At 37.5% G+C, this 27,027-nt stretch overlaps 1 protein-coding gene across 6 annotated transcripts in view; it reads right to left on the bottom strand.

The window, feature by feature from the left end:
• Positions 1 to 27,027, bottom strand: part of ANKRD17 (ankyrin repeat domain 17) — a 177,967-nt gene that overhangs the window by 80,693 nt on the left and 70,247 nt on the right. For all 6 annotated transcript variants that reach the window (XM_070395149.1, XM_070395186.1, XM_070395159.1 and 3 more), the window contains exons 2-8: positions 19,698 to 19,851; positions 13,692 to 13,848; positions 8,795 to 8,942; positions 8,426 to 8,573; positions 7,032 to 7,265; positions 3,889 to 3,983; positions 1,546 to 1,783 (exon numbers count right to left, since the gene is read on the bottom strand). In XM_070395149.1, coding sequence (XP_070251250.1) covers positions 1,546 to 1,783; positions 3,889 to 3,983; positions 7,032 to 7,265; positions 8,426 to 8,573; positions 8,795 to 8,942; positions 13,692 to 13,848; positions 19,698 to 19,851 — 1,174 coding nt within the window. The remainder of the gene's footprint in view (positions 1 to 1,545; positions 1,784 to 3,888; positions 3,984 to 7,031; positions 7,266 to 8,425; positions 8,574 to 8,794; positions 8,943 to 13,691; positions 13,849 to 19,697; positions 19,852 to 27,027) is intronic.

The following is a 27,027-nucleotide window of genomic DNA, read 5'->3' as shown; positions in this document are numbered from 1 at the left end:
TTTTAAAAAATATATTATATTGATTTTTCACAGAGAGGAAGGGAGAGGGATAGTTAAAACATCAATGAGAGAGAAACATTGATCAGCTGCCTCTTGCACTCCCCACTGGGGATGTGCCCGCAACCAAGGTACATGCCCTTGACCGGAATCAAACCTGGGACCCTTGAGTCCGCAGGCTGACGCTCTATCCACTGAGCCAAACTGGTCAGGGCTTAGCTCCATTTTATACCTAAGAAAATTGAGGTTAATTAACTTGTCCAAGGTCACAACATTATCATTATCACTATTACCACCATCACCATAGCTAACACTTAACAGGTACTATATGATAAATAGTATATATATAACATACATATAGTCTAACAAAAACCCTAAAGATGACAAAATTAAGGCAGAGAAGATTAGAAACTTGCATTAAGTTACAAAATTGACAAGCAATGGAGTTGTGATTCAAACCTAAAAAGTCTGCTCAAACTATGTTTTTAAAATTCTAGTCAATATTAACTCTCCATAAAAAGGTTTTAGTAAAATGGGCCATTCCTCTTAAATTTGTCCAAACAAAAACTTTACTATTAAAAGGGATATAAAAATTAAACTAAAAGTATGGATAGCGATGGGAGATTACTCTAAACTTAAGGTATCTTAATACAATAAGGTAACTCTTTTATTTTTCCCAAGAGAAGTCCATGTGTACTGGGCTCTTCGATACCTTCTTATATGCGCATTCTAGCATTTTTATCAAGTTAATCTTTTTGGCAGGATTTCTCATACTGTTTCATGAAACAGTAGATATATGAAATATAACAGGTATTCTACCCCTAGTGAAATTTTCTTATATTAGCTTGATAAGTACCCCATCTCCATTTCTCTGTTGTGGTTTTTTTTTTTTTAAATTTCTTTTAATTACCTGAGGATATGTTTTTATTGATTTTAGAGAGAGGGGGAGAGAAACATCCATGTGAAAGAGAAACATTGATTGGCTGCCTCCTATAAAAGGATTGAACCTGCAACCTGGGTATGTGCCCTGACCAGGAATTGAACCTGAGATCTTTTGGTGTACGGGACACCGCTCCAACCAAGCCACACTGGCCAGGGCCAGTTCTCTCTGTTTTTAAACACATAGCACACAATGACTCTGAAAGCTCTATATTTAAAAAGTCTATTTGATTTTGAGCATAGTATAGAAGCCATTTTCAAAGCAAATATTTTATCATTTGTTTTTGTGACAATCCTCATTACAAATCTATTAGAAAGATGAAATACTGAATTTAATTTTATAAAATTATAATTTACATTTTACACCAGCGGTTCTCAACCTGTGCGTTGCGACCCCTTTGGGGGTCGCCTAAGACCATCAGAAAACACATATATAATTACATATTGTTTTTGTGATTAATCACTATGCTTTAATTATGTTCAATTTGTAACAATGAAATTGGGGGTCACCACAACATGAGGAACTGTATTAAAGGGTCACAGCACTAGGAAGGTTGAGAACCACTGTTTTACACATTTATGCTTTAGTGTCTTAATTGGAATGGTTACCTTGGCCTAGAAGTAATGCCACCATTTCTTCATGTCCTTCACGAGCTGCTTCCATCAATGGTGTATAACCTTCATCATTGACCTCTTCCAGGCTAGCTCCTCTTTCAATAAGTAAGGCCGCAAGTTCCACATGCCCACCACATGCAGCCAATGTCAATGGTGACTCAAATGAATCAGCAGGCATGTTCACTTGGGCACCACTGTCAAGAAGTAACCTAGCTACTTCAACATGGCCATCCTAATTACAATGCAATTAAAAAATTAAATCAGCACCATTAAAGAAGCTTTAAAAATATGAAGATTTCTCATTTATTATACAAATGAAACTTACTAATCTCCATTCAAATAAAAATTAATCTATACTAACAGCTGAGTAAGCAAGTATTAAGACCTATTTATATTTCTTCAGTACAGAGTAGGAAATAGAGATTGAGGATATAAAACATGTAGGAAAATGATGCATTCAATCAAAAAGTTTATTAACTATAAGGGGAAAAACCAGTAAGTACATGAAACAAGAGACTACTATACGATAACATCAACACTGCATGGTATAAACTTAAATGCTAAAAGAATAAAGGTTAAAAAGCGAAAGTTGGATTTTTTGTAGAAACCTTAAGAACAAGCAATCTTTAGATTAGGTAAAGAAAAATGCAATACAGTTAGGAGTGGGAGAATTGTGCATGTGAGGGGAAGGGGAACACAACATGCATATGGTACTTCCTTTGTTGTTCAACATTCAAATGCCAAGGAAAATTAAGAAAAAAAAGAAGTGCTCTCTGATTATCTTCTGTCACCTTTTACCACAGCTTTCCTAACTATTAGCAACTCTAAGGTTCCTCTTTCCATTATTGTCGTTTCCTTTGATATACTTTTCCATTCTATGTATTACCTCAGAGGCATTTCATCTTCTTTTTAACGTCACACTCATTTTTGCCTCCGTGTCTGCCATATGATACCACTTTAATGTCTTATTACTAAGGTTACTTTGGTGTTCCTCCAGCTCAGAATTTTCTCCCTCTGTAGTCAAGTCCTACATTGCCTGGCCCCTACTAATATCTTTCACCTACTTATAACACTTCCAGTGCATCCTGGTTAGAGCTACAGAACATTTCATTTTAATTTCTTAATCTACTTATGGGTTGTTTCTCTAGTGGGGGTGGCAGATATTTTAAGTTCTTTATCATGAGGATATTATTGATGTGTTTTATACACATTATCTCATTTAATCTTCATAACAACCCCAGAGAAAGGTATTATTTCTCATGTTAGAAAATAGGGAACTCAAAAGCTTTGGAGAAAACTTTTTGTTTTAAAAAATAATTTACTAAAGCAAACACTGGCATGGCAATAACAACAACAAAAACACACACAAAGATAACTCAAGTCTTAAATGGCTACCTAGTATTTTTAAATTAGTAATTAAAAATTAACAATCTTTTAATAACCATTCTCTGAAGGGAAGTTGAGACCAGAAACTTCAAATTCATTTGAAGCCTTTATCTATCTTGGGCATGTTTTTATCATTAATCTGTCTATAATGTTACTTTGATCCATTTCTGTGCCACAAATCATAGATTGAGATACAGAAATTTAAGAGTACTATTACCACCCATCCCCACATACACACTCTAAAAACAGAGTTCTTACAAAAGGAACTCAGGGCCCAGAAAAACCATGATAGAGAGGGAAAAACGTAACACAAATAATAGTCTAATTTCAAATTTCTCATAAATAAAATTATTGGTTTCATAAACATGTTATGCTTAGAAATATGTGTATACTCTGTGAATTATAGTCTCCTCTTTAATATCTTTGATCAACCTTCTTAAAAGTCACTTTAAATTGTATGCATATATGCATAACCCATGGGCACAGACAATAGTGTGGTGAAGGCTTGGGGTGGGGGTGGGCTAGAAGGGGTCACTAGGGGGGCGGGGGGAGAGAAGGGACATATATAAAACTTTCATCAATAAAGATTTAAAAGCAAAATAAATGCAAAAACTACAAAAAAAGTCGCTTTTGTGCCAATCACGTAAAACCAGTAGAGTTATGTGAGACTAAGAAAATGAAGGTAATGCTGTAAAGCTTCTGAAAGCACTTCTAATAGAAGTCAATGTTGTATAACTGTCTCTGAAAACTATTGATAATTCAAGACAGCTGAGGTTCTGTTCCATAATAAGTCTATAATAAACAGAATTTTTTTATCTTAATGCAGATATTTTATTTTTTTACTTTAAAATAAACAGAAATTTTGAGCTCAAGGAAAAGACACTCAATGTACATTATATATTATTTATATAAAATATGTAAATATATTTCATGTTATTTCACCAATCTTACCATGCAAGCCTCCATTAGAGCAGTGTGCATTTCATCTGTTTTATGCTCTTGATCTGCGCCTGCTTCCAAAAGAAATCGCACCATCTCTAAGTGTCCTAAACCAAAAGTGTATTAAGATTACTTAAAAATCTTATTCCAAAAAATGTATGACATATTATAATATTTTGATAAGTTTTATTTAAATTATAGCAATACATTTTTACAAATAATACTCAGGTCAGCTACAAGTTATCCTCAATGGCTGAATACAACTTCTACCAGTGATCTTTGGTGTTCTACTCCTTACCCCACTGCCCTACAACTGTTACTACTAGTATCCTTGCAGTAGATTGTCAAAGATGCCATTAAAATCCAACACCCAGAATATCCCCTCTACCACCTTTTAAGAGACCAGGCATGCTATAGTTATTTTATTTATGGTGTGGAATAAATTAACTATCATGAACTAGCAGCCTAGGATGATTATAATCCGTGAAGTTATTTCTATGAGAAAATGTGTTTTAAATTTAAATAACTGAAACTTTTTAGGAACAACCTGCATACACATTGAGAACTGCATACATAACAATATTCTTGAAACAACAGCATTTATTCAATATTTATTCATTTATTATTTTTGTTAACCCTCACCTGAGGACATTTTTCCATTGTTTTGTTTTGTTTCTTAGAGAGAGTAGAAGGGAGGGTTAGAGATAGTGGAAGGGGGAGAGAAATATCTATGTGAGAGACACATTGATTGGTTGCCTCCTGCACACATCCTGGGTGGATCAAGCCTGCAACCGAGATATGTGCCCTTGACAGTAATCGAACCTGGGACTCCTTCAGTCCCCAGGCCGAAGCTCTAGCCACTGAGCCAAACCGACCAGGGCTATTCAGTTTAGATATAAATATACTATACCCACGCACGTACACATATTTATGTAGTCTCAAATAAACCATATGTTTCAGTTAAGATAAAGACAACACATAAGTAGTTATAAAGACAAATTTTTGAAATGCCTTCAGATATAATAAATAGAAAAATTAATAATTTCCCCCCAAAATTATTTGGAATGAGTTTCAGTCAATTTTCAATCAACTGGAACTAGAGAGCAGTGGATAGTGAAATCACAGATAAACAGTTTAAACAAAACTAACTTTGGTGAGTGCAGTATCTGCCATATCTTGTTTTTGCTACCTTTTCTCTGTCATTCTCCCTTCCTAAATACCCACATCAATATTGAGCCTCAGCCTGAGTTCTATCCCATCTCCATCTCCTCCTTGTCAATCTGTGGTCTAAGAGACCTCACCAGAAATAGAGGAAAGGGAGAGGGTTCTTAGATCGTGAAAGTACTAGAGACCTCCACTAGTTCAGTTATATATCCAGCTTCTAATTAAAGTCTGCAAGCCCCAACTACAGGTGCCCCTTTTGGAAAGCAGGGCGGGGCTACAAGCAAAGGAAAGAGGAAGAGTAGCTATATATATATAGTTCATCTCAATGCTCTTCTGGCTAGCTGGGACTTAGTAGTAAAACGCAAGCAGGTTCAAAAAGTATTTGTGAAAATGGCAGTGAGCCACCCAACCAACCTGCTTAATTTTTCTCCTTCCAGAAGAATGGCCTCTGCCTAATTACCCAGCAGAACTGGGGAACTAATAGATCTCAGCTGTGCTTTCTAAGCTCCCTATATCTGAAAATTTGTTACCACCAGATAATCAAAAACACTTCAGATAGACTATATTTTCACATTTAACTTCTATTTTAGTCATTTATGTATCTAAGCATTATCTTAACCATATTTTAAAGAAAATTATTCCAAAAGAACTCACACAATCTTGGGCACTCTGAAACAGAATGGAACAAAACAGGGCCAGGACTAGGGTGAGGCAACAAAGTCCTGAGTACAAAATTTAAGGAGGTATTCACTGAAATACGTAGGTAAGTGAAGATTCAGCCACTGAAAGTGTCTCCTTAAACTTTATTTTCGCCTTGCAAGAGCTTTTTCTTGATGCCTCAATGTCAACAATTCATCACTTATTTTATGAAACAAGAATGGCATAGCTGTAGATATGAAGCATTGAATTGAATGGCTATGCAGACATCAAATTTCATAAAATTTGCTTTTTTAAAGTTCCTTAGGTTTATAGCCATTTATCTGTCATAAAGGTGAAGTTTGAAAAATATCTGCTTCCGTGGGCTCTTTTTAGAATGCAGAATCTAGAGCATTTGCTAGCAGAAGACCAAAGCATCTTTTCAAACAATTGTGTTGCCGTACCAAAAGAGTATTTTTCTGTATTATCAATATTTTCAGGTTTGTTTACATCACTTAAAATATTATGTATCTCCTTTGTACAGCTATATATGGGGAAGCATTCTCAATCTCAACCAGCTCATACTTTTAACTTTACTAAATGATACTCTAAAATTGTTCTTTTGAATTCAAATTCCCTTCATACCACTTTTCATTCTTCTTCTCATATCTCCTCCTTTTTCTTCAATTTTTCTCTTTTCTTTTTGGTATCATAAGAAATACCGAAAGTACCTTCTTGTTAGGTCATTCTAGCTACATTTAATGTGTTTTCTTTTAAACTCACAGGCTTAATACTTCTGGTTTCAATAGCATTTTTTTGTTTGAACCAGGAAAAATAGTCTAACATGTAACACTAGTTAAAAGTGCATATTAAAATTAAATGACTTTCTGATAAAGTAACTGGATCAACAGTCACTTTTTAAAAATATATTTCACTGATTTTTTACAGAGAGGAAGGGAGAAGGATAGAGAGTTAGAAACATCGATGAAAGAGAAACATCGATCAGCTGCCTCCTGCACACCCCCTACTGGGGATGTGCCCGCAACCAAGGTACATGCCCTTGACTGGAATTGAACCTGGGACCCCCTTCAGTGCGCAGGCCGGCGCTCTATCCACTGAGCCAAACCAGTTAGGGCCCAATAGTCATTCTTTATTGACAATATTGGCAATACTAAGTCTATATTTTTTTAAAAGTTTACTTATTAGACTTTTACTTCAAAAGACTTTAAACACATCAATTAATTACATGCTACACACTATTATGTTTTAATTTTACTTTTAATTTTAATTAAAAAATACAAACTGTCATTTTACATTTAAAACTTTCTTTTAAAAAAATATTTTATGTACTGTACCTTTATAACAAGCTAATGTAAGGGCACTCTCTTTAAATTCATTGGAATGCGTATTAATGCCAGCCCCATTTTCTAGCAGCAATCTGGCTACTTCCACATGTCCAGCACTTCCAGCTTCCATAAGAGGAGTGTGACCATTTTCATTATGGTCCTCAATACTAGCACCGGATTCCAAGAGCACCTTTACAACATCTACATAGCCTCCAGCACAAGCATATGTAAGTGCTGTATTGCCTATTTTAGTGAAGAAAAAAAAAAAGCAAAAAGACATTAACATAAAATACTAAAATAAAACAATCTAATTTAGCATAAAAAAAAGAAAATTAAATGGGAGGTTATAGCCTTAATAAGTTTAGATAATATACTTATATATAACTCTGTTCCTTACTGCATTTTATCTTACTGAAATCAACCTTCTACTCTTTCCATTTAAATTCAGGGTCAAATACATGTGAAAAATCAGATACACTCCACCATGATTGTAGAGTTATAAAAGAACTGAGCAATTCTGAAACTAACTTTTCAGATGAGAAATATGTTATGTTCATTCTAACTTTAATCAGAGAAATGTTTCACAAGCTTTGTTTTCTGGGATGTAATTATTCATCATATAAAGATACACCTCATACCATTCTTTTAATCATACATATTTGTTTTCTCTACAATTTCAAATATCAGTTAACTGATGAAAGTTAAAGAAATTTCAAAAATATTCTCTCTCCCATATTGGGGGGAGGGAGGATGCAGAGGGAGAAAGAAAAAAAACAACAACAACTTTCTGAATAAAATAAGGATTTCTAAAATCCCTTCAAACCAGAATCTGTAGATCTTAAAAATTATTTAGTATTTATTAGTTTTGAAAGTCTTGCATGAAAAAATTGCATGAAATATATTTTCATATGATTTTAGAGCTTTTATACAATTTCATCTATGTCCAAATTTAAAAGGAAAAAAAATTAGACTAAAATTATGTCCCTTGTGGGACACAATGTTTTTGTATACTCTCTTTTTCTATAGGCCACAATTTAATAAGAGTAGGCAATGAAAATACCTGCCTTTTATTCAATACTTCCATATCTTCTCTTCCCTTCTCCCCCAAAAATAGGAAACCTGGTTTGCAAGTCAGAGCTCACACCTATCCTTTTTCAAGAAAGAGACCCTTCTAACCGGGCCAGTGTTTAATCATAAAGAACCTTAAAAGGCCAAGTAACTGCCCTTATATACAAAATATCATTCAAAATATAGTATATATACTTTACATCAAGTGCACAGATTTATGCAAACATGCAGTGCTTATAAGAGAATTGCAAAAGCATCACTAATGACCACTTTCATGTTAACTAATTATTACCAAAGGGTATTAAAATTTAACAAATCTAAAAAATACACATAACCTGTTGAAGACTGTGCATTGACGTCGGCTTTATGAGCTAGCAACAACTTCACAATTTTGACATGTCCTCCATTAGCAGCAGCCATTAAAGGCGTAATGTCACCTTTGATTCCCCTATCTTCCACATTTGCATGCATTGCCAACAAAACCTTATGGAAAAAAAAAGTTTAGAAATTATATTAAAAAATTTGAACATGTTTCACCTATATTATCATACTAAATAGAAGAGCAAATAAACACAAAATGTAGATAACAAAACTATTGGTTGAAACAAGCCTACTGGCTGCCTTTATTATTTCCCTACTAAGCAGGCCAGATTAAAAACGAAATAAATTTAAAAACTCATGAGCTTTATTTTGATAATACAAACCTGAGCAAGCTCATAGTATCCAGCAGAACAAGCCAAACAAAGGAGGCTCTCCCCTTCCTCGGTGTGTTCATTTACACTTCGCCCTTCAATGAGTAACTTTCGCACAGCATTTACATCTCCTTCTGAACAGGCTTCTGCCAAACTGCGGCTATTAGGGAAAGAATATTGCAATATCACGATATATTATAAAACACTGTACAGCCTTAGTACGTAGTGTTAAGCTAGAATAATTATTTCAATAGGATCTATAGGAAAAAACCTGGAAATAATTCAGTTCATTGAGTTTTTAAATCTCAATATAAAAGTCACTGAATTCAAATTTTTTTAAAAAATATATTTTATTAGTTTTTTACGGAGAGGAAGGGAGAGGGATAGAGAGTTAGAAACATCGATGAGAGAGAAACATCAATCAGCTGCCTCCTGCACACCTCCTACTGGGGATGTGCCCGCAACCAAGGTACATGTCCTTGACCGGAATCAAACCTGGGACCGTTCGGTCCACAGGCTGATGCTCTATCCACTCAGCCAAACCAGTTAGGGCTGAATTCAATTTTTTAACATTATGTTATCTGTTATATAAAAACTAGAGGCCCGGTGCATGAAATCTGTGCATTGCGGGGGGGGAGGGGGTGTTCCCTCAGCGCGACCTGAACCCTCTCGCAATCAGACAGTTTAGACATCGGGCCTAAACAACTGCCTGTGAGAAATCACTCTCGCAATCTAGGACCACTGGCTCCTAACCACTAGCCTGCCTGCCTGCCTGCCTGCCTGCCTGCCTGCTTGCCCCTAACCACTCTTGCCTGCCTGCCTGCCTGATCACCTGTAAGTGCTCGCCTGCCTGCCTGATCGCCCCTAACCACTCGCCTGTCTGCCTGATCGCCCCTAACCACCTCTGCCTTGGCCCCCACCATGGCGGCTTCGTCCGGCTGTCCAGTCTAATAATCATATTATGCTTTTTTTATTATAGATAAAGTCCAATTTACTGTAAGTGTAAAGAAACCAAAATTTTAAAACATAAAACTTTACAGAATATCACATGAATAATATACAATTTATAATTACACTTCATTTTGTTCAGGAACTGGAATTTGTTCATTTTTTTTTTAATCACCTGAAGACAGACTTAGTGAGAGAAACATTGATGCAAGAGAAAGATCATCTATTAATCTATCAGTTGCCTTCTGTACATGCCCCAACCCCACCTGCAACCCAGGTATATGCTCTGAGCTCCTTTAGGTTTTTTTGAATGAGAAAGCCAGAGATCTTGTTTAAAGAAAAGCAGATCATGTCACTCCTGCTCAGAATCTTCCAATGGCTTCTAATCTCACAATATAGGCCAAAATATATACAAGATCTATCCAGTGGTAGCATCCCACACTCTTCCTTTTTATCTTCTTGTTTCATCACATACTATACTCATTCTTGCTCTTTCCACTTTAGCCACATTGATTTTCCTGCTTTTTATTTCTAAAAATGCTAATTAAGCTCCTTTTACCAAGACAGCACCGCTCTCAAACACTGCTCAGTCATTCCCTTGACTATTTCAGATTTTTACTAAAAAGGCCACCTTTTAAGTGAGGTTCTCTGACCATTAAAAATGCAATGTGACCTCCAACGCCAATCACTGCCCTAGTACTTCCCCACTCAATTTTCTCGCCCATAATTCTTACCATTCATTGTGTGCCATACTATATATTTTACCTCCTTGTTAATTGTATTATTTCCTTACCAAAGTCGGTCTGGAACAGCAGTTAATAAGCATATCTCTTATTTTCCATTCTATAGGATACTGACTGTTCCTAAACTGTCAGTATTCTCTATCATCTTTAAACAAGTTTAGAACATATCTTTCCCACAAGACACTTCCTGTATAAAACATACCCTACCTTTCACTCTTTCAAGTGGTCTCTTTTTCTTTAAAACAACCTTATAAGAACTACTCTAGCAATAGTTGAATTCAAGAACTCATGACAAAGGGTATGCTAAATCTGGCACATGATACTGCACTTCCCTAAGGTAAAATCTGGAATGTAGCACTCACTGTACTCCACTGTATTTCTCAAGCCTTGCTGAATAAATATGACTGTCACAAACATGTTCTATTGCTTTGTTGATAACTTCTAGTATTTTCAATGCCCCCAAAAATCTATGATTGTTTTTTTCTATTTTATTTCCAGTTTGAATTGATATTAAAGTGTTTTTAATTTTCTCTTCAACGTGTTTTATAATTTTCTCTCTTGCCAGTCTCAGTAGGTACCATATTAAAATATATCTAGAGATTGCCCAGCCGGAGTGGCTCAGTGGATGAGCATGAATCAAGAGGTCACCGGTTCTATTTCTGGTCAGGGCACATGGCCAGGTTGCAGGCTCAATCCCCAGTAAGGGATGTGCAGGAGGCAGCTAATGGATGTTTCTATCTCTGCTTTTCCCTTCCTCTCCCTCTGAAAATCAATAAAGTAAAAAAAATTTTTTTAAATATATGGAGATCAATAATATTGTAGGCCAGAAAAACTGAACTGTTAACTAAGGAATAGAATCTGAGAATACCTAAAAAAGAATCAATATATGAGAAGATTGGTAAAGTAAATTAATAAGAACACAAAAATCTACATAAATAAAGACAATACAGAGTAAATAGAAATAGCAAATTTATACGCTTGGTAATACTATATAACTTCTTTCACATTCTTAACACTCCGGTGTGGGGTGAATTTCCCGCCAAAATATAAGATGGCGCGGGCAATTATTTAGGTTTCCCGCGCAAAATCAGGGATTTTTATGATACCTATTACCCCAATGGGTATGAAACGGTTCGCATACGCAGGTAGGTATCTTTGTGAACGGCAAACAAACAAATATTTGGTAATACGCAGTTACAATCGGCCCGAGTTTACACGTTTCCCGCACTCCACCGCAAATCTATATGAACCGAGTTAAGACGGCTCCCGCGGAGTACGCGCAATTCACGCGAGCCGACTTAACTCGTTTCCCCCACTCCAAGTGTTAAAAGTAGATGCCTAAGAAAACTATTATACAGCCTGGTTGGCATGGCTCAATGGTTGAGCGTTGACCTATGAACCAAGAGGTCAGAGGTTCGATTCCCAGTCAGGGCACATGCCTTGGTTGCAGGCTCGATCTCAGGTAGGGGGCATGCGTGAGGCAACCAATCAATGATTCTCCCTCATCACTGATGTTTCTACCTCTCTCTCCCTCTCCTTTCCTCTCTGAAACCAATAAAAATATATTAAAAAAACAAAAACTAAACTATTATCCAAAAGCCAATTCTTAAATGCTATTTTTAATTCTCTAAACATATATAAAAAAGAATATTCCTATTTTCTCAATTGTTTAAAGGCAACTGCTAAAATAAATAAAGTAGCTTTCTTTTAAAGAAAAAAAAAGAAGCTTCTGAGGAGATAAGGAACAAGTATTAATGATGTTCCCCTGGCCATTTCTTTGTTTACATCCACTTTTTAAAAAATATATATTTTATTGATTTTTTACAGAGAGGAAGGGAGAGGGATAGAGAGCCAGAAACATCGATGAGAGAGAAACACGGATCAGCTGCCTCCTGCACACCCCCCACTGGGGATATGCCCGCAACCAAGGCACATGCCCCCGACCGGAATCGAACCTGGGACCCTCCAGTCCGCAGGCCGACGCTCTATTCACTGAGCCAAACCGATTAGGGTTTACATCCACTTTTCACACTACTATGTACATAATTACTTTCATATATGAGATGATGTGATTTTTATTGCATAGCATCATCAGAAAAATTTAAAAAAGCTAAGTCACAAAATATTTAATGAATGAGCCCTTACTATCTATACTAGTAAAAGGGTAATATGCTAATTAGACTGCACATCTTCTGGACGACCTTCTGGATGTCCTTCTGGACAAAGCCATGGTGGGGCCGAGGCAGAGGCAGATAGGAGCGATCAGCCCGGCAGGGGAGAGCAGTTAGGAATCAGGTGACAGGGGAGAGCAGTTAGGGCAATCAGGCTGGCAAGGGAGAACAGTTAGGGGGATCAGGCCAGCAGGGGAGAGCAGTTAGGGATCAGGTGACAGAGGAGAGCAATTAGGGCGATCAGGCCAGCAGGGGAGAGCAGTTAGGGATTAGGCCGACAACGGGGAGCAGTTAGGGCAATCAGGCAGGCAGGCAGGTGAGCGGTTAGGAGCCAGCGGTCCCGGATTGCGAGAGGGTTGTCCGACTGCCGGTTTAGGCCCGATCCCACAGTCAGGCCTAAACCGGCCCTCAGACATCCCCCAAGGGGTCCCAGACTGGAGAGGGTGAAGGCCAGGCTGAGGGACCCTCTCACACCCTGTGCTTGAATTTCATGCACCGGGCCTCTAGTACTATATAAAAGGAATTGTAGAACATACAAAAATACATGTACATGCTTCAATGTGATTGACTATAAGTGTTACATTCAAGTAATGGAACTAGATCTATGATACTTTTTGTACATTTATAAAACAAACAAATAAAGACCATGCCCTTTAAAACAGAACTATATACATGAACTGGAAAATGGCATGACTAATTAGAAAGCATTTGCTTCTTTGTCATCAAAACATTAAAAGAGAAGAAAACCTAAATCAGCAAAATATCTTTTATAATGTATTAGCTAAGAAGTCAGCCTTTGCAGATAGGCAGACACTGATGACCTAGCTCTGCCACTTGTCACCTATTTAAACTTAAGTTATTCACTTCTCTTAAGCTATTCATGAGTAAAGTGGGTATAAAAACAAAACCCATGATTAAGACTTTTTGTTAGTATAAACGAGATAACACATGTAAAATGTCTGGTATAGTTCCAGGAACAAAATAAATGTTAATTTATTATTTTTAAGAAAATGTTTTTTATATTTATTACAATGAAAATGTACTTACTTGTCCGACTGCCCTGCATTTGCTGTGCTTTCAGCTCTCATACGGGTAAGTGCAGCAGCAGCTTCATCCAACGCACAACTAACAGATGACGTCAACCTCCGAAGCACTTCAGGATCTGCAAAGGCTTTACCATCAGCCGTAGATAATTTGCCTATTCCTATATATTATTGTCACACCAAAATGAATGCACCAAAAGAAGAAATAAAGCAAAATTCAAGTTATTTAACTCTATATATGTTATCAAATAACCTACAAATGGTACATTATAAGTATACATGCTCTGCCCTGAATCTTTTGGAAAATCACTCTCTCCAATTCTCTGATAATCTTATTCCTTCCAAGTGATCTGAACCTGCTTAACCCTGTGATTCTCCTGTGCCAGAAATGGGTGTTTGGCTATACTGAGACAATTAAACAACCTATGTTCAAAGGATGTTAAATTGCTAGGATGAGAGCCTTGAATTATTTGGTCACTTTTCACACCACAAATGAAAAAGACTACCCAAAAATAAGTCAACAAAGAGAAGAAAAGACTAGAGAAATAAGAAAGGAGACAGAGTTCTGATAAAGTTATTTTGACTCATTGACACCAATGGTGCCAGAAGCCAGCACCAAACCTATACTTTTGGTAAATACCCACTTTTATTTAAGAACTAGAGGCCCGATGCACGAAATTCGTGCAAGGGGCTTGGCCCTCACAACTGCGTCGGCTTGGCTTTGCCCTTGCAGCCCCGGCTTAGGCCGGAAGAACGTTCAGAAGGTGTTTGGCTGTCTGGTTTAATCAGCATATTATGCTTTTATTATTGTAGTTATTTAGTTGGGCTACTATCACTTGTGACCAAAAATGGCCGAATAAAACATTATGGGCTATAATAACCTATATCTGAATGGCTATTTATTTCAAATTAGGATTGCAACTTATTATACTCAAAATCCTATCTAAATGTACCATATTTTCAAAATTCAGAGTAACAAAAGAAAAACATTTCAAAAGCAGAAATGGTTAGTAACCATTTCCACGAAATATAACTTGTTCTTTTCCAGATATCATTATAAAGAGAGCTTATTTCTAACCTTTATTATTCTAACTTAGTAGTGCTTAATCCAGATTGCCCATAAGGGAACAAAGCTTTACCAAAATACAGATGCTGAGCTCTCCTATATCTAAAGATGAAATTCATCAGGAAGTGGGGCGAGGGCATCTACATACTTTAAAAGCTCTAAGAAAATTCTGATACACAGGCAGGATTAAGGACCTTTACTCTAATTTTAAGATAAACATCTGATATTATGATGGATATTATAGAACCCCCCCATTACTCACCATGTGGTACATGGACTGGAAGCACTGCTATCACTTGGGAGCTTGCTAGAAATGCAGAATCTCAAGCCCTAAGAATTACTGGTACAAGAACTGCATTTTTTAAAAAAAGATCCCCAAGTGATTTAGATGCACATTATAGTTTAAGAAACACTACTATAGGTTTTAAAACAAACTATTTAACTAAGATATAGACCAAAAAGACCACTCATCCAGAAATAACAAACATATCTGTGCAGGTTTCTCATAGCAAAAGGGTTTTAGGGTTAGGGTTATGTTACATGGCACAGAAGACCTGAAGACAGATCTTGGTGGGCCTGACCTCATCACACGACCCGTAACAAGATTGGCTGATTAGAATGGAGAAAAGGAAGTATGTCAGAGGTGCAAAGCATGAGAAGTCAAAGATAGAGGATACCACATGCAAAAAAATGTGGGCAACCTAAGGAAGTGAGAACAGCCCCAGCTAATAGTCCATGAGGAAATTGGAACCTAAGTCCTACAACTCCAAGGAACTGAATTCTACTATCAACAACAACAAACTTGGAAGCAGACTTTTTCCTACAGCCTAGTCAACTCAGGTGACATCTTAACTTCAGTCCATGAGAACCTAAGCGAGACAATCTAGCCCCACTGTGTGCCTTGATGTCTCATCTACAGAAACTAAAAGATAGTAAATGGGTATTGTGTCACATTGCTATGTTTATTGTAAACTGTTATGCTGCAATAGGAAATTAGTTATATTACATATATGACATATAATATGTAATAAAACTCACCAGTAGACAACATATTAATGTACACCTTTCAATTTATCTTTTAATGGCACTGCTACTAACTACAAACAAAACACAGGATTTATCAGGCATTTGGAATCTTAAATGTGAAAGATAGCAAAAAAAATTCAAAATAAGATCAAAACCTTAAAATGCCAAAACCTGTAATGCTTTGGAGAAGGAAGAGTAAGGAAAAACAGCAGAGTTAGGAGAATATCCTAAGTAAGTGTAGCATCAAACTTCTGAATTGCAATAGGAGACAACGAAGCAGTAACTTCAAAAATTTTTAAAAAGGTGATTTTTAAACTAGCCTTCTATGCCTAGTCAAACTATCAACTATGAAGATAAGGCATTTCGGACAAGGTCTCAAAAACTTTTCTCAAGATGCCTAAACTGTAATCAATCTCAACATCATTAAAAGAGAAACAACCAAAGTACCTATGTGATACATAACGAAACATAAAGACCAGGAATAAGTAATCTTGCCAAATGAACAGAAATCTGGTCAAATATCTGGATCTGAATTCTGATTCAGGAAATGACAACAAACAATGGTACAACTGGGAAAATCCACAGAGTGAAACAAATGACTCATTTCTTCAAAAATAAGTAGGAGCCCAGCTGGCATGGTTCAGTGGTTGAGCGTTGACCTATGAACCAGGAGGTCACAGTTCAATTCTGGCAAGGGCATATGCCCGGGTTGCAGCTCGATCTCCAGTGGGGGATGTGCAGGAAGCAGCTGATCAATGATTCTCTTCCATCAATGATGTTTCTAGCTCTCCCTCCCTCTTCCTTCCTCTCTGAAATCAATAAAAAAAATTAAATAAATAAAAAGTAGGATAAAAAGCCCTGGATGGTGCTGCTCAATGGTTAGAGTGTTGACCCATGAACAGCAGGTTTAATTCCTGGTCAATGGGATGTAAATGGGTTGCAGGTTCAATCATCAGCCCTGGTCGGGCAGTGTGCAGGAGGCAACCAATCAATATGTCTCTCTCATATCGATTATCAATGTTTCTCTCTTCCCCTCCTCTCCTCCTTTCCACTCTCCTTAAAAAATTCAATAGAAAAAATATCCTCAAGTGAGGATTAACAAAAAAAAAAAGGAGGAGGAGGAGGCGGCGAGGAAAAAGGAACTGTTATGACTAAGACACACAAAAAAATTATTAACATAAAAAAATAATTTCTAAACACTGACAGGATATCTGGCAATATTAAGGAATTACTATTATTTTTTCCTTACATATGCAATGGTATTATGGTTTTATTTCTCTCTCTTTTTAAGACATTTTTATTGATTTCAGAGAGGAAGGGAGAAGGAGAGACAGAAACATCAATGAGGAGAGTGAATCACTGATCAGTTGCCTCCTGCATGCCCCACACTGGGGATCGAGCCCACAACCCGGGCATGTGCCCTGACAGGGAACTGAACTGTGACCTCCTGGTTCATAGGTCGATGCTCAACCACTGAGCCATACCAGCCGGGCTTATTTCTCTTTTTTAAAGTTCTTAATTTAGAAGTACATACTGAATTATTTATATATGAAATAATATGATGCTTAGATTTGCTTTTAAATTAAAATGTGGGGTGGGGAATCAGCAAGGTGGTTATGTGTAAAGATGAAACAAGTGTCCATACGGCTCAGCAGGTGATTGAGTGTCAACCATGAACCAGGAGGTCATGATTTGATTCCTGGTCAGGCAACATATCCAGGTTGTGGGCTCAATAACTAGTAGGGGGTGTGCATGAGGCAGCCAATCAATGATTCCCCCTCATCATTGATGTTTCTCTCTCTCCCTTCTTCTCTAAAATCAATAAAAATATATTTTAAAATGTGTCCATACATCGATGGCTGTGGAAGCTGGGTGATGGATATGCCAAGGATTCACTAACCTATTCTGGGTTTGCAGATGAGATTTTTCATTTAAAAAGGGAAGGAGCCCTAACCAGTTTGGCTCAATGGATAGAGCGTCGGCCTGCGGACGCAAGGGTCCCAGGTTCGATTCCGGTCAAGGGCATGTACCTTGGTTGCGGGCACATACCCAGTGGGGAGTGTGCAGGAGGCAGCTGATCGATGTTTCTCTCTCATCGATGTTTCTAACTCTCTATCCCTCTCCCTTCCTCTCTGTAAGAAATCAATAAAATATATTTTAAAAATAAATAAATAAAAAATAAAAAGGGAAGGAGATAAATGAGGAAGGAGAGGAGAAGTGAGAGAGAGGAAGAGAGGGAGAGGGCAGGCTAGCTTGTTACCATCTATAAGGAAAATAAAATGGAACTCTACCTCCAAAAGTAACTCTTTTTGGCTGCAATCAACTTTCATGTAGCAACATCTTTGTACCTGATTTTGCCTCTTGGAGCCCCAAAAAACAAACATCCCTCTTGTATTCAATCTGAGTCTTCTCACCTCCAGGAGAAACAATCCCTGTTCCTCTTACAACATGTTTTCAAATTATTTTACAATCCCCATTTCCCTCACACAAACTTCTACAGCAACATCAATTTCTAGCAAATGCTAAATTATATCTCTATTACACTGTAACAAAGAGTTGTCTATACTCAGGGACAGGACCTTTCATGTGCCCCTACTATGTTTTCATCTGTATCTGGCTAAGAATCTTTTAATAATGCATTCTAGAATTTTACCCAGGATAGAAATCAAACTTAACTATGAGTCCTTCAAATATTAGATGCTGTGTTAAAAGATATTTACTCAAGGATTATCAAATAGTAGGTTAGTTTTATTCTATAATTAAGTAGCAGTTTACATGCACTGCATGTACAATATACAGCACAGAGAGGTGCTCAAACCATGAACACAGTACAATTATTTAAATAATCAAGAGTTACTATTCCCTTATAGTTAAGAATATATATATATATATATATATATATATATAGCTAAATCTTTTATTATGTCATGTAATCTCCTATAGGAATAATATAATGATGACCCACTTTACAAAAATAATAATTCACTTTACAGGGTTTTAAGAGACAGTCTCTGACAAAAAAGTGGGGGGAATTATATACAGTCGATTCTCGTTATTCATGGTATTTATGTTCTGTAGAGTTCCTGGGAACCCTGAATTCATGAATACTGAACTACTGCTTCTGCAGGAAAATGGGACTAGGTTCCTTCAAGCCTCTGATCACAACATTTGCAATAACTAGACAATATATGTTTGTTTTATGTGTGTTTTTGTTTAAAGACAACCTTATATAATATATAGTTGATTCATTAACACTAAATTCATGACTAATAGTACTATAACTCATGCATGAAAGCAGCTTATCTAACATGTATTTTTCCTAAGGCACATCACAGCCTGCTCACATTTAGAAATACTAGGCAGCATTTCAGCATTATACTTTGGGGCCATTTTAAACAGTGAAATTACCAACAAAAGGTACACAAATCTGAAAAACGTGGCACTAAGTAGATTGTGAAAAGGACACTTGTTTACAGTATGAAAGCTGAAACAAGAAGGCAGAACATCACCTTATTCCACCTCAGCGGGGAACATGTGTGTAGGACGACTCAAATTTTTCACCATTCTGTGCATTTCTATGAAAGACTGAGAAAGTGCTGTGAGTACTAATTTCGGGGTACAAATACATTTTATCAAGTAGGCAAATTCACAAATATGGAATTTAGGACTAATGAAAATCGACTGTATAAGAAGTCCCTCTTTATAAAAAGGTTGACAACAACCTTATATTTTACTCTGGTAAAAAATATTCTTTAATGAAATGTTCCATGTAATTCTCTAAAAAATAATACATTAACCTTTATGAGCAGTATTATACTAAATATCCAAGGTCATACATTGATAATGACAGAAATTTTTTAGATTTATTGTAACTTTAATTAGGTAGACTTATTACATATGTGGACTTTGCGGACTTACCTGCAGCTTCTAGTAAAGCTTCCAGTCTAGCTTGTGTTTCTGGATCTACTGTCCTGAGGTCTGCACCATCAGCAGTACCTGACAAGAGCAATTTGGAAGCCGTTTCCAGCATTGGATTTTCCAAGTCATCCTGATCCAAAATGAAAGACTCCACCTAGAAAACAAATACAAACAGAAAGGAAGGAAGGAATGAAAGGAGAAGAGGAAAATGAGAAGAGAAATAAACAGAAGAAAAAGGAAGAGAGAAAAAAATATTTTAATGTAACTATCAACAATAATAAATTCAATGCAATCCTAAGTAAATTCAATGGGGTTATATAAGCCCACTGTATAACTAAAGGAGAAAATTACATTGGTGAAATAATTTTAAAATATATTATTACCATGCAATCTAATTTTCTTTTTACAGAAATCATAGTATTCTTTTCTATTTTAATTTGGTGGGATGAGGGTCGGGTAGGAGGAGGTTATAAGGTTACACTGTGAAACCTTTGACTTAGGCAGAGGATCTGTATCAGCTGTTCTTAGACTTTTTGCCATCAGGACTCCTTTACTACACATATAAAGTACTACTTCATATAAAGGTTAAATTTATTAACATTTACCATATTAAAAATTAAACTACAATATTAAAAAAAAACAAGCCACATTCATTAACATCACCACTGATTTCATTAGAAAAGTTTTTAAGTTCTGGAAAGCTTCTAAGCCCAGGCAAATAAATTTCCAAACTTCTAATTTGTACTTGAAAACTTTTATCATTGACAAAAAATAACCACCAATCATTTTCCTTAAAGTAACAGGCTCACTCCTATTATTTCCAAGAACTTTTGCCAAATATCCCAATTTGATCAGTGTAATGTGTCTGCCAGTTATATTTTTCTAGCAAAAATGGCATCTCATGAAAAAAAAAAAGGAGCTAAAAGGTGTCATTACCTCACACCTAAAATACACACAAGTGCTTTATGTGTATTTCCCATTTTGTCACACACAATATTAAAAGGATGTATTCAAAAGTGGAGATTTCATAAAATAAATATCTATTGCTTTAAGATCTTGTTGTTGTTGTTAATCCTCACCTGAGGATTTTTTTTTTCCCATTAGTTTTTAGAGAGAATGGGAGGGGGAGAGAAAGAAACAGATGTGAGAGAGACACATCGAATGGCTGCCTCCTCCACACGCACTGACCTGGGGCCTGGGATCCAGCCAGCAACCAAGGTATGTACCCTTGACTGGAAATGAACCCATGACCCTTTAACCACTGAGCAAACAGGCTAGAGCTCAAGATTATTCTTAAGGTGAAACTGGCTTTTTGAAAACTGTGAGTACATGGCAGTGAAGACTATAATGATAGTAATACAATTTAAAGAATTAGAAAATAACAAACTCCTAAGACTCAGGGAAAAGTTTGTTTTGACATCCTTTGTCATAGTGCTACTTACAAATAGGTACTACAATATACTTTCTTATCTTATGATAAAACATCACTATTTAACATGATCAGGGAAACTTTATTTCAAAAAATCTAACACTGCAATAATTAAAAAAATTACTAACCTAGAACACAATTACATTCATGCCTAGTATCCAGATGTCAGAATAAGAAAGAAAGAAAAAAAAAAGCACCTTAAGGAACATATTCTTAACCTTCATAACATCAGAAACTTTGTATTGTTCCATCTTTGAAAGTCATCTGTCTTGGTGGGATCTCAATACCAGATATCAAGCTATATTACAAAGCCACTGTTCTCAAAACTGCCTGGTACTGACACAAGAACAGACATATAGATCAATGGAATAGAATAGAGAGCCCAGAAATCGGCCCGAACCAATATGCTCAATTAATATTTGACAAAGGAGGCAAGAACATACAATGGAGCCAAGATAGTCTCTTCAATAAATGGTGTTGGGAAAATTGGACAGATATATGCAAGAAAATGAAACTAGACCACCAACTTACACCATACACAAAAATAAACTCAAAATGGATAAAGGACTTAAATGTACGACGGGAAACCATAAAAATTCTAGAAGAATCCAAAGGCAAAAAAAATCTCAGACATATGCCAAAGCAATTTCTTCACTGATACAGCTACTAGGGCAGTTGAAACTAAAGAGAAAATGAACAAATGGGACTACATCAAAACAAAAAGCTTCTGCACAGCAAAAGAAACCATCAACAAAACAACAAGAAAACCCACTGCGTGGGAAAACATATTTGCCAATGTCATATCTGATAAGGGCCTAATCTCCAAAATTTATAGGGAACTCATACAACTTAACAAAAAGAAGATAAACAATCCAATCAAAAAATGGGCAAAGGACCTAAATAGACACCTTTCAAAAGAGGACATTCAGCCGAAACCGGTTTGGCTCAGTGGATAGAGCGTCGGCCTGCGGACTGAAAGGTCCCAGGTTCGATTCCAGTCAAGGGCATGTACCTGGGTTGCGGGCACATCCCCAGTGGGTGATGTGCAGGAGGCAGCTGATCGATGTTTCTCTCTCATCGATGTTTCTAGCTCTCTATCTCTCTCCCTTCCTCTCTGTGGAAAATCAATAAAATATATTTTTTTTAAAAAAAAAGGACATTCAGAAAGCCAAGAGACATATGAAAACATGCTCAAAGTCACTAATCATCCAAGAGATGAAAATCAAAACAACAATGCGGTACCATCTCATACCTGTCAGACTGCCTATCATCAATAAATCAACAAACGACAAGTGCTGGAGAGGATGTGGAGAAAAAGGAACACTTGTGCACTGCTGGTGGGAATGCAGACTGGTGCAGCCACTATGGAAGACAGTATGCAGTTTCCTCAAAAAACTAAAAATGGAACTCCCATTTGACCCTATGATCCCACTTCTAGGAATATATTCCAAGAAACCAGAAACACCAATCAGAAAGGATATATGCACCCATATGTTCAAAGCGGCACAATTCACCATAGCTAAGATCTGGAAACAGCCTAAGTGCCCGTCAGTAGATGAATGGATTAGAAGACTGTGGTACATCTACACGATGGAATACTATGCTGCTGTAAAAAAGAAGGAACTCTTACCATTTGCAATGGCATGGATGGAACTGGAGTGCATTATGCTAAGTGAAATAAGCCAGTCAATGAAGGAAAAATACCACATGATCTCACTCATTCATGGATAATAGAGACCATTATAAACTTTTGAACAATAATAGGTACAGAGGCAGAGCTGCCTCAAACAGATTGTCAAACTGCAGCGGGAAGGCCGGGGAGGGTTGAGGGGCAGGAGGGAGGGGGGTAAGAGATCAACCGAAGGACTTGTATGCATGCATATAAGCATAACTAATGGACATAAGACACTGGGGGGTAGGGGAGGCCAGGGGATTGTCAAGGGCGGGGGGGGGGGGGGAGGACACATATGTAATACTCTTTGTAATATTTTAAGCAAAAAAAAAAGGAAAAAAAAAGAAAGTCACCTGTCTTGTAAACAGTTATAACTGCTATATTTAATCAACAAATTTAATACTAAAGGTTAAATTTAGAGGAAATAATGTTTCTCTTTAAATTTCCTAAACAAATGCAGTTTAACATGAGATAACATTTCAGATTTCTAATATTTCAAATAAAAAGAACACTCTGAAAATAATCTCAGTAAATATTTGAAAAATTTCACAATATGTTAACTCTAACCAGTCAATACTCTTAAGAGCATTAAGAAAATGAGTTTCTAAAGAAAAAGTTGCTTCACAATGAAATTTTCTGTTAAACAATATTACAACATTTCAATCCAATGGGAGAAGACAAAGTAAAGGAAATAAACATGGAAAAAGAAACACGAAAACAATATTTTAAAGTTTTAGAAAACCAAAGTTCTTCAAGAGTAGTGCATGGTTAATGCCAAATTAAAAGTACAGGTCAGAGGTATTAAAATTGTTCAAAGAAGACACTCATGCAGAAAGAATAATATGAAAGGCTTTTGACTGAAATAACTAATTTGCATAAGAGAAGAAAAGAATGTGTCACTGGTAGACAAATATAAGGATTTACTGTAGGAAAAGTCAGAAAGCTAAAAGTTAAATTATAGGAGGTATTAAATTTCAATCAAAAGTGATTTTCAGACACAAAGTCTCCTATTGCCAGGTTGTACCTTAACTAAGCTTGGTAAAAATTTACCAAGAAGAATGCATGTAAATATCTTCATGAGGGAGGCTAAGTACAGAAATACTTTCTAACTGTCTTAAAATTTAGTTTATAACTCTAAGGTTGCTTTCATACTATGTGAAAAATGTGGTAACTTAAAAAACAGTACACTTAAATGACTATTAAATTCTATATATGCAGATTTTTGAAAGGTGTGAGGATAAAAAAAAAATAGGATTGAATATCTATTACAATCTCCACACTCCCAGTTTAAGATAAATGAAGAAAACTAATTTCTAGGATACTGTTTTAACCTAAAGACCAAAACTACTTCAGCTGCTTCCTGTGAGATCTAAGCAAGTCTCTCAAGTCATCTCTAGATTTTTATTCTGCATAATTTTTTCAGAAATTTATCACACATGACTTATGACATATATTTATCGCCTTTCTAACCTTCATGGAAACAGGAACTTGTTTGGTTCACTGATATATATCCAGCAAGTCGAACTATGCCCATCACATTGTGAGGACTCATATAATTCTAGAGTAATAAAAGGTGGTTAGGGCATCCTTCCCTTTCAGATTATGAAAGGCTAAAGTGCATTTGGAGCAGACATAGTTAGTTACAAAAAAATAAATTCAAGGATATATTTATTACATATAGAAAAATTGTACAATAGGTAGCAGGTAAGCAAAATGCTATCTTCACTGACTTATTATTCTTAGATTGATTACACTAACCTCTATACTTAAGTGCACATTGTATCCTTTTGGTTTTGAAAGATTAAAAGTGATGTTTAACTGCAGAGATTGCTTTTGCTTAAAAAATGATTCTTTAACAGTAATACTATTAGATTAACAAAGTAATTAAAATCTTTTTTTTTAACTTTCTTACCCCCAAAAACATAAATTAAACCAAGGTCTGGATTTGTTTGTGCCATTAATGGTACACTTCTATACTCAAAACACAAAGGCAGACAGAAATATGGAAATGCATGGATACCCATCTGTACTAACAGTAAATATTAATTAGCATTACATTTCAAACTAACTCCTTTTCAAAAAACAAATTATCAATGCCATTATAAAAGAGCAGAACATTTTGTAGTATAATAAACTGGCATTTATTTCAAAGAATAAAGATATAGTATATTCTGATTGACTGGACATCATATATACAAATTTCATTCAATTTACCAAAATTCACCACCAATTACATACTATGTGAGAACAGTAAGATAGCCAAAAGAGAATGGAAATGTAATAGTTTTATCATAATCAATGTGTTCCACAATATAGGCTAGAAAGTCAACTCTCAGTACAAACAGCTAACTATATCAAACAAGATTTTAAAATAGTATTAAATAGATACTAATACAGTGATTACAGAGAAAAAAATCCTGAATGAGAGTGGTAAAAGAATAACGATAAAGAGAAACTTAGAATGTATACTAGAGGCCTGGTGCATGCAATTGGTACACTGGGGGGGAAGGAGGGTCCCTCTGCCCGGCCTGCGCCCTCTCACAGTCTGGGATCCTTTGGGGGATGTCTGCCTACAGGCAGACAGACATCCCTCTTGCAGTCCAGGACCCCTTGTTCCATACCACCCATCTGCAACGGAGGTGGGAAAGGCTCCTGCCACAGCCACTGCACTTGCCAGCATGAGCCCAGCTTCTGGCTGAGCTAAGCTCCCCTTATGGGAGCACACTAACCACCAGGGGGCAGCTCCTGCATTGAGCATCTGCCCCCTGGTGGCCAGTGCGTGTTATAGTGACCAGTCAGTACACCAGTCATTCCACTGTTCGGTTCATTTGCATATTAGGGTTTTATTATATAGGACTAGAGGCCCAGTGCATGAAAATTCATGCACTCGGAGGGGTCCCTCAGCCAGGCCTGTGCCCTCTCACAGTCTGGGAGCCTTCGGGGGATGTCCACCAACCGGCTTAGGCCCAGTCCCTGGGGGATCAGGCGTAAGCTGGCAGTCAGACATCCTTCTGGCAGCCTGGGAGCCCTGAGGGAATGTCTGATTTACAGCTTAGGCCCACTCCCCGTGGGACATCCTTAGTGCTGCTGAGGAGGTGGGAGAGGCTCCCGCCACTGCTGCTGCACTCACAGACGTCAGCCCGGCTTGTGACTGAACGAAGCTCACCCTGTGGGCGCACACTGACCACCAGGAGGCAGCTCCTGCATTGAGTGTCTGTCCCCTGGTGGTCAGGGTGCATCATAGCGACCAGTTGTTCCTGGTTATTCCACCTTTAGGGTCAATTTGCATATTACCCTTTTATTATATAGGACTAGAGGCCTGGTGCACAAAAATTTGTGCACTTGGGGGGGTCCCTCAGCCCGGCCTGTGCCCTCTCGCAGTCTGGGACCCCTCGGGAGATAACGACCTGCTGGCTTAGGCCTGCTCCGGGGTGGCAGAGGGCAGGCCCAATCCCTAGGTGCAGCCCCTGGTCAGGCTCAGAGCAGGGCCGATTGGGGAGTTGGGCCGCCGCCCCCTGTCATGCACAGAGCAGGGCGGATTGGGAGGTTGCAATGCCACCCGCAGTCACGCTCAGGGTAGGGCCGATTGGGGAGTTGGGGCACCTTCCCCTGTCACACACAGAGCCGCAGGGCGATCAGGGGGTTTGGGCGCTGCTCCCTGTCACGCTGATCCCGGTGCTGGGAGGCCTCGCGGCTCCGCTGATCCCGGTACTGGGAGGCATATTACCCTTTTACTATATAGGATAGAGGCCTGGTGCATGGGTAGGGGCTGGCTGGTTTGCCCTGAAGGGTGTCCTAGATCAGGGTGGGGGTCCTCACTGGGGTGCCTGGCCAGCCTGGATGAGGGGACGATGGCTGTTTGCAGCTGGTCACACCCCCTTCAGGTTGGGGGTCCCCACTGGGGTGCCTGGCCAGTCTGGTGAGGAGCTAAGGGCTGTTTTCAGGCTGATGGGTGACAGAAGCTCCCAACCGCTCCTTTTTTTCCTTTTTTTTTTTTAATTCTGGGCCAAGGCCTCTGCTGCTGAAAGCAGGTATCTGGTTTGTTTCGGTTCTATAATTGAAACACTGTATCATCTCCAGCTCTGATATCCCGGCCTGGCTGAAAGCTGGTTTCTGGGGTTTTGTTTAGCTTCTATATTTGTTACAATGTTTCAAACTGCCAGCTGAGAGGCCGGCAAGTTAGGCGGGGAATGTTGGAGTCCGCCGTCACTGGAGCAAGCAAGCCTCAT

The sequence above is a fragment of the Myotis yumanensis genome, unplaced genomic scaffold (assembly GCF_028538775.1).
Source record: "Myotis yumanensis isolate MYYU_CA2020_CCGP unplaced genomic scaffold, mMyoYum1.0.hap1 SCAF_1, whole genome shotgun sequence".
NCBI lineage: Eukaryota > Metazoa > Chordata > Mammalia > Chiroptera > Vespertilionidae > Myotis > Myotis yumanensis.
The sequence above is the reverse complement of the archived record's forward strand: the minus strand, read 5'-3'. Positions and strand labels throughout refer to the sequence as shown.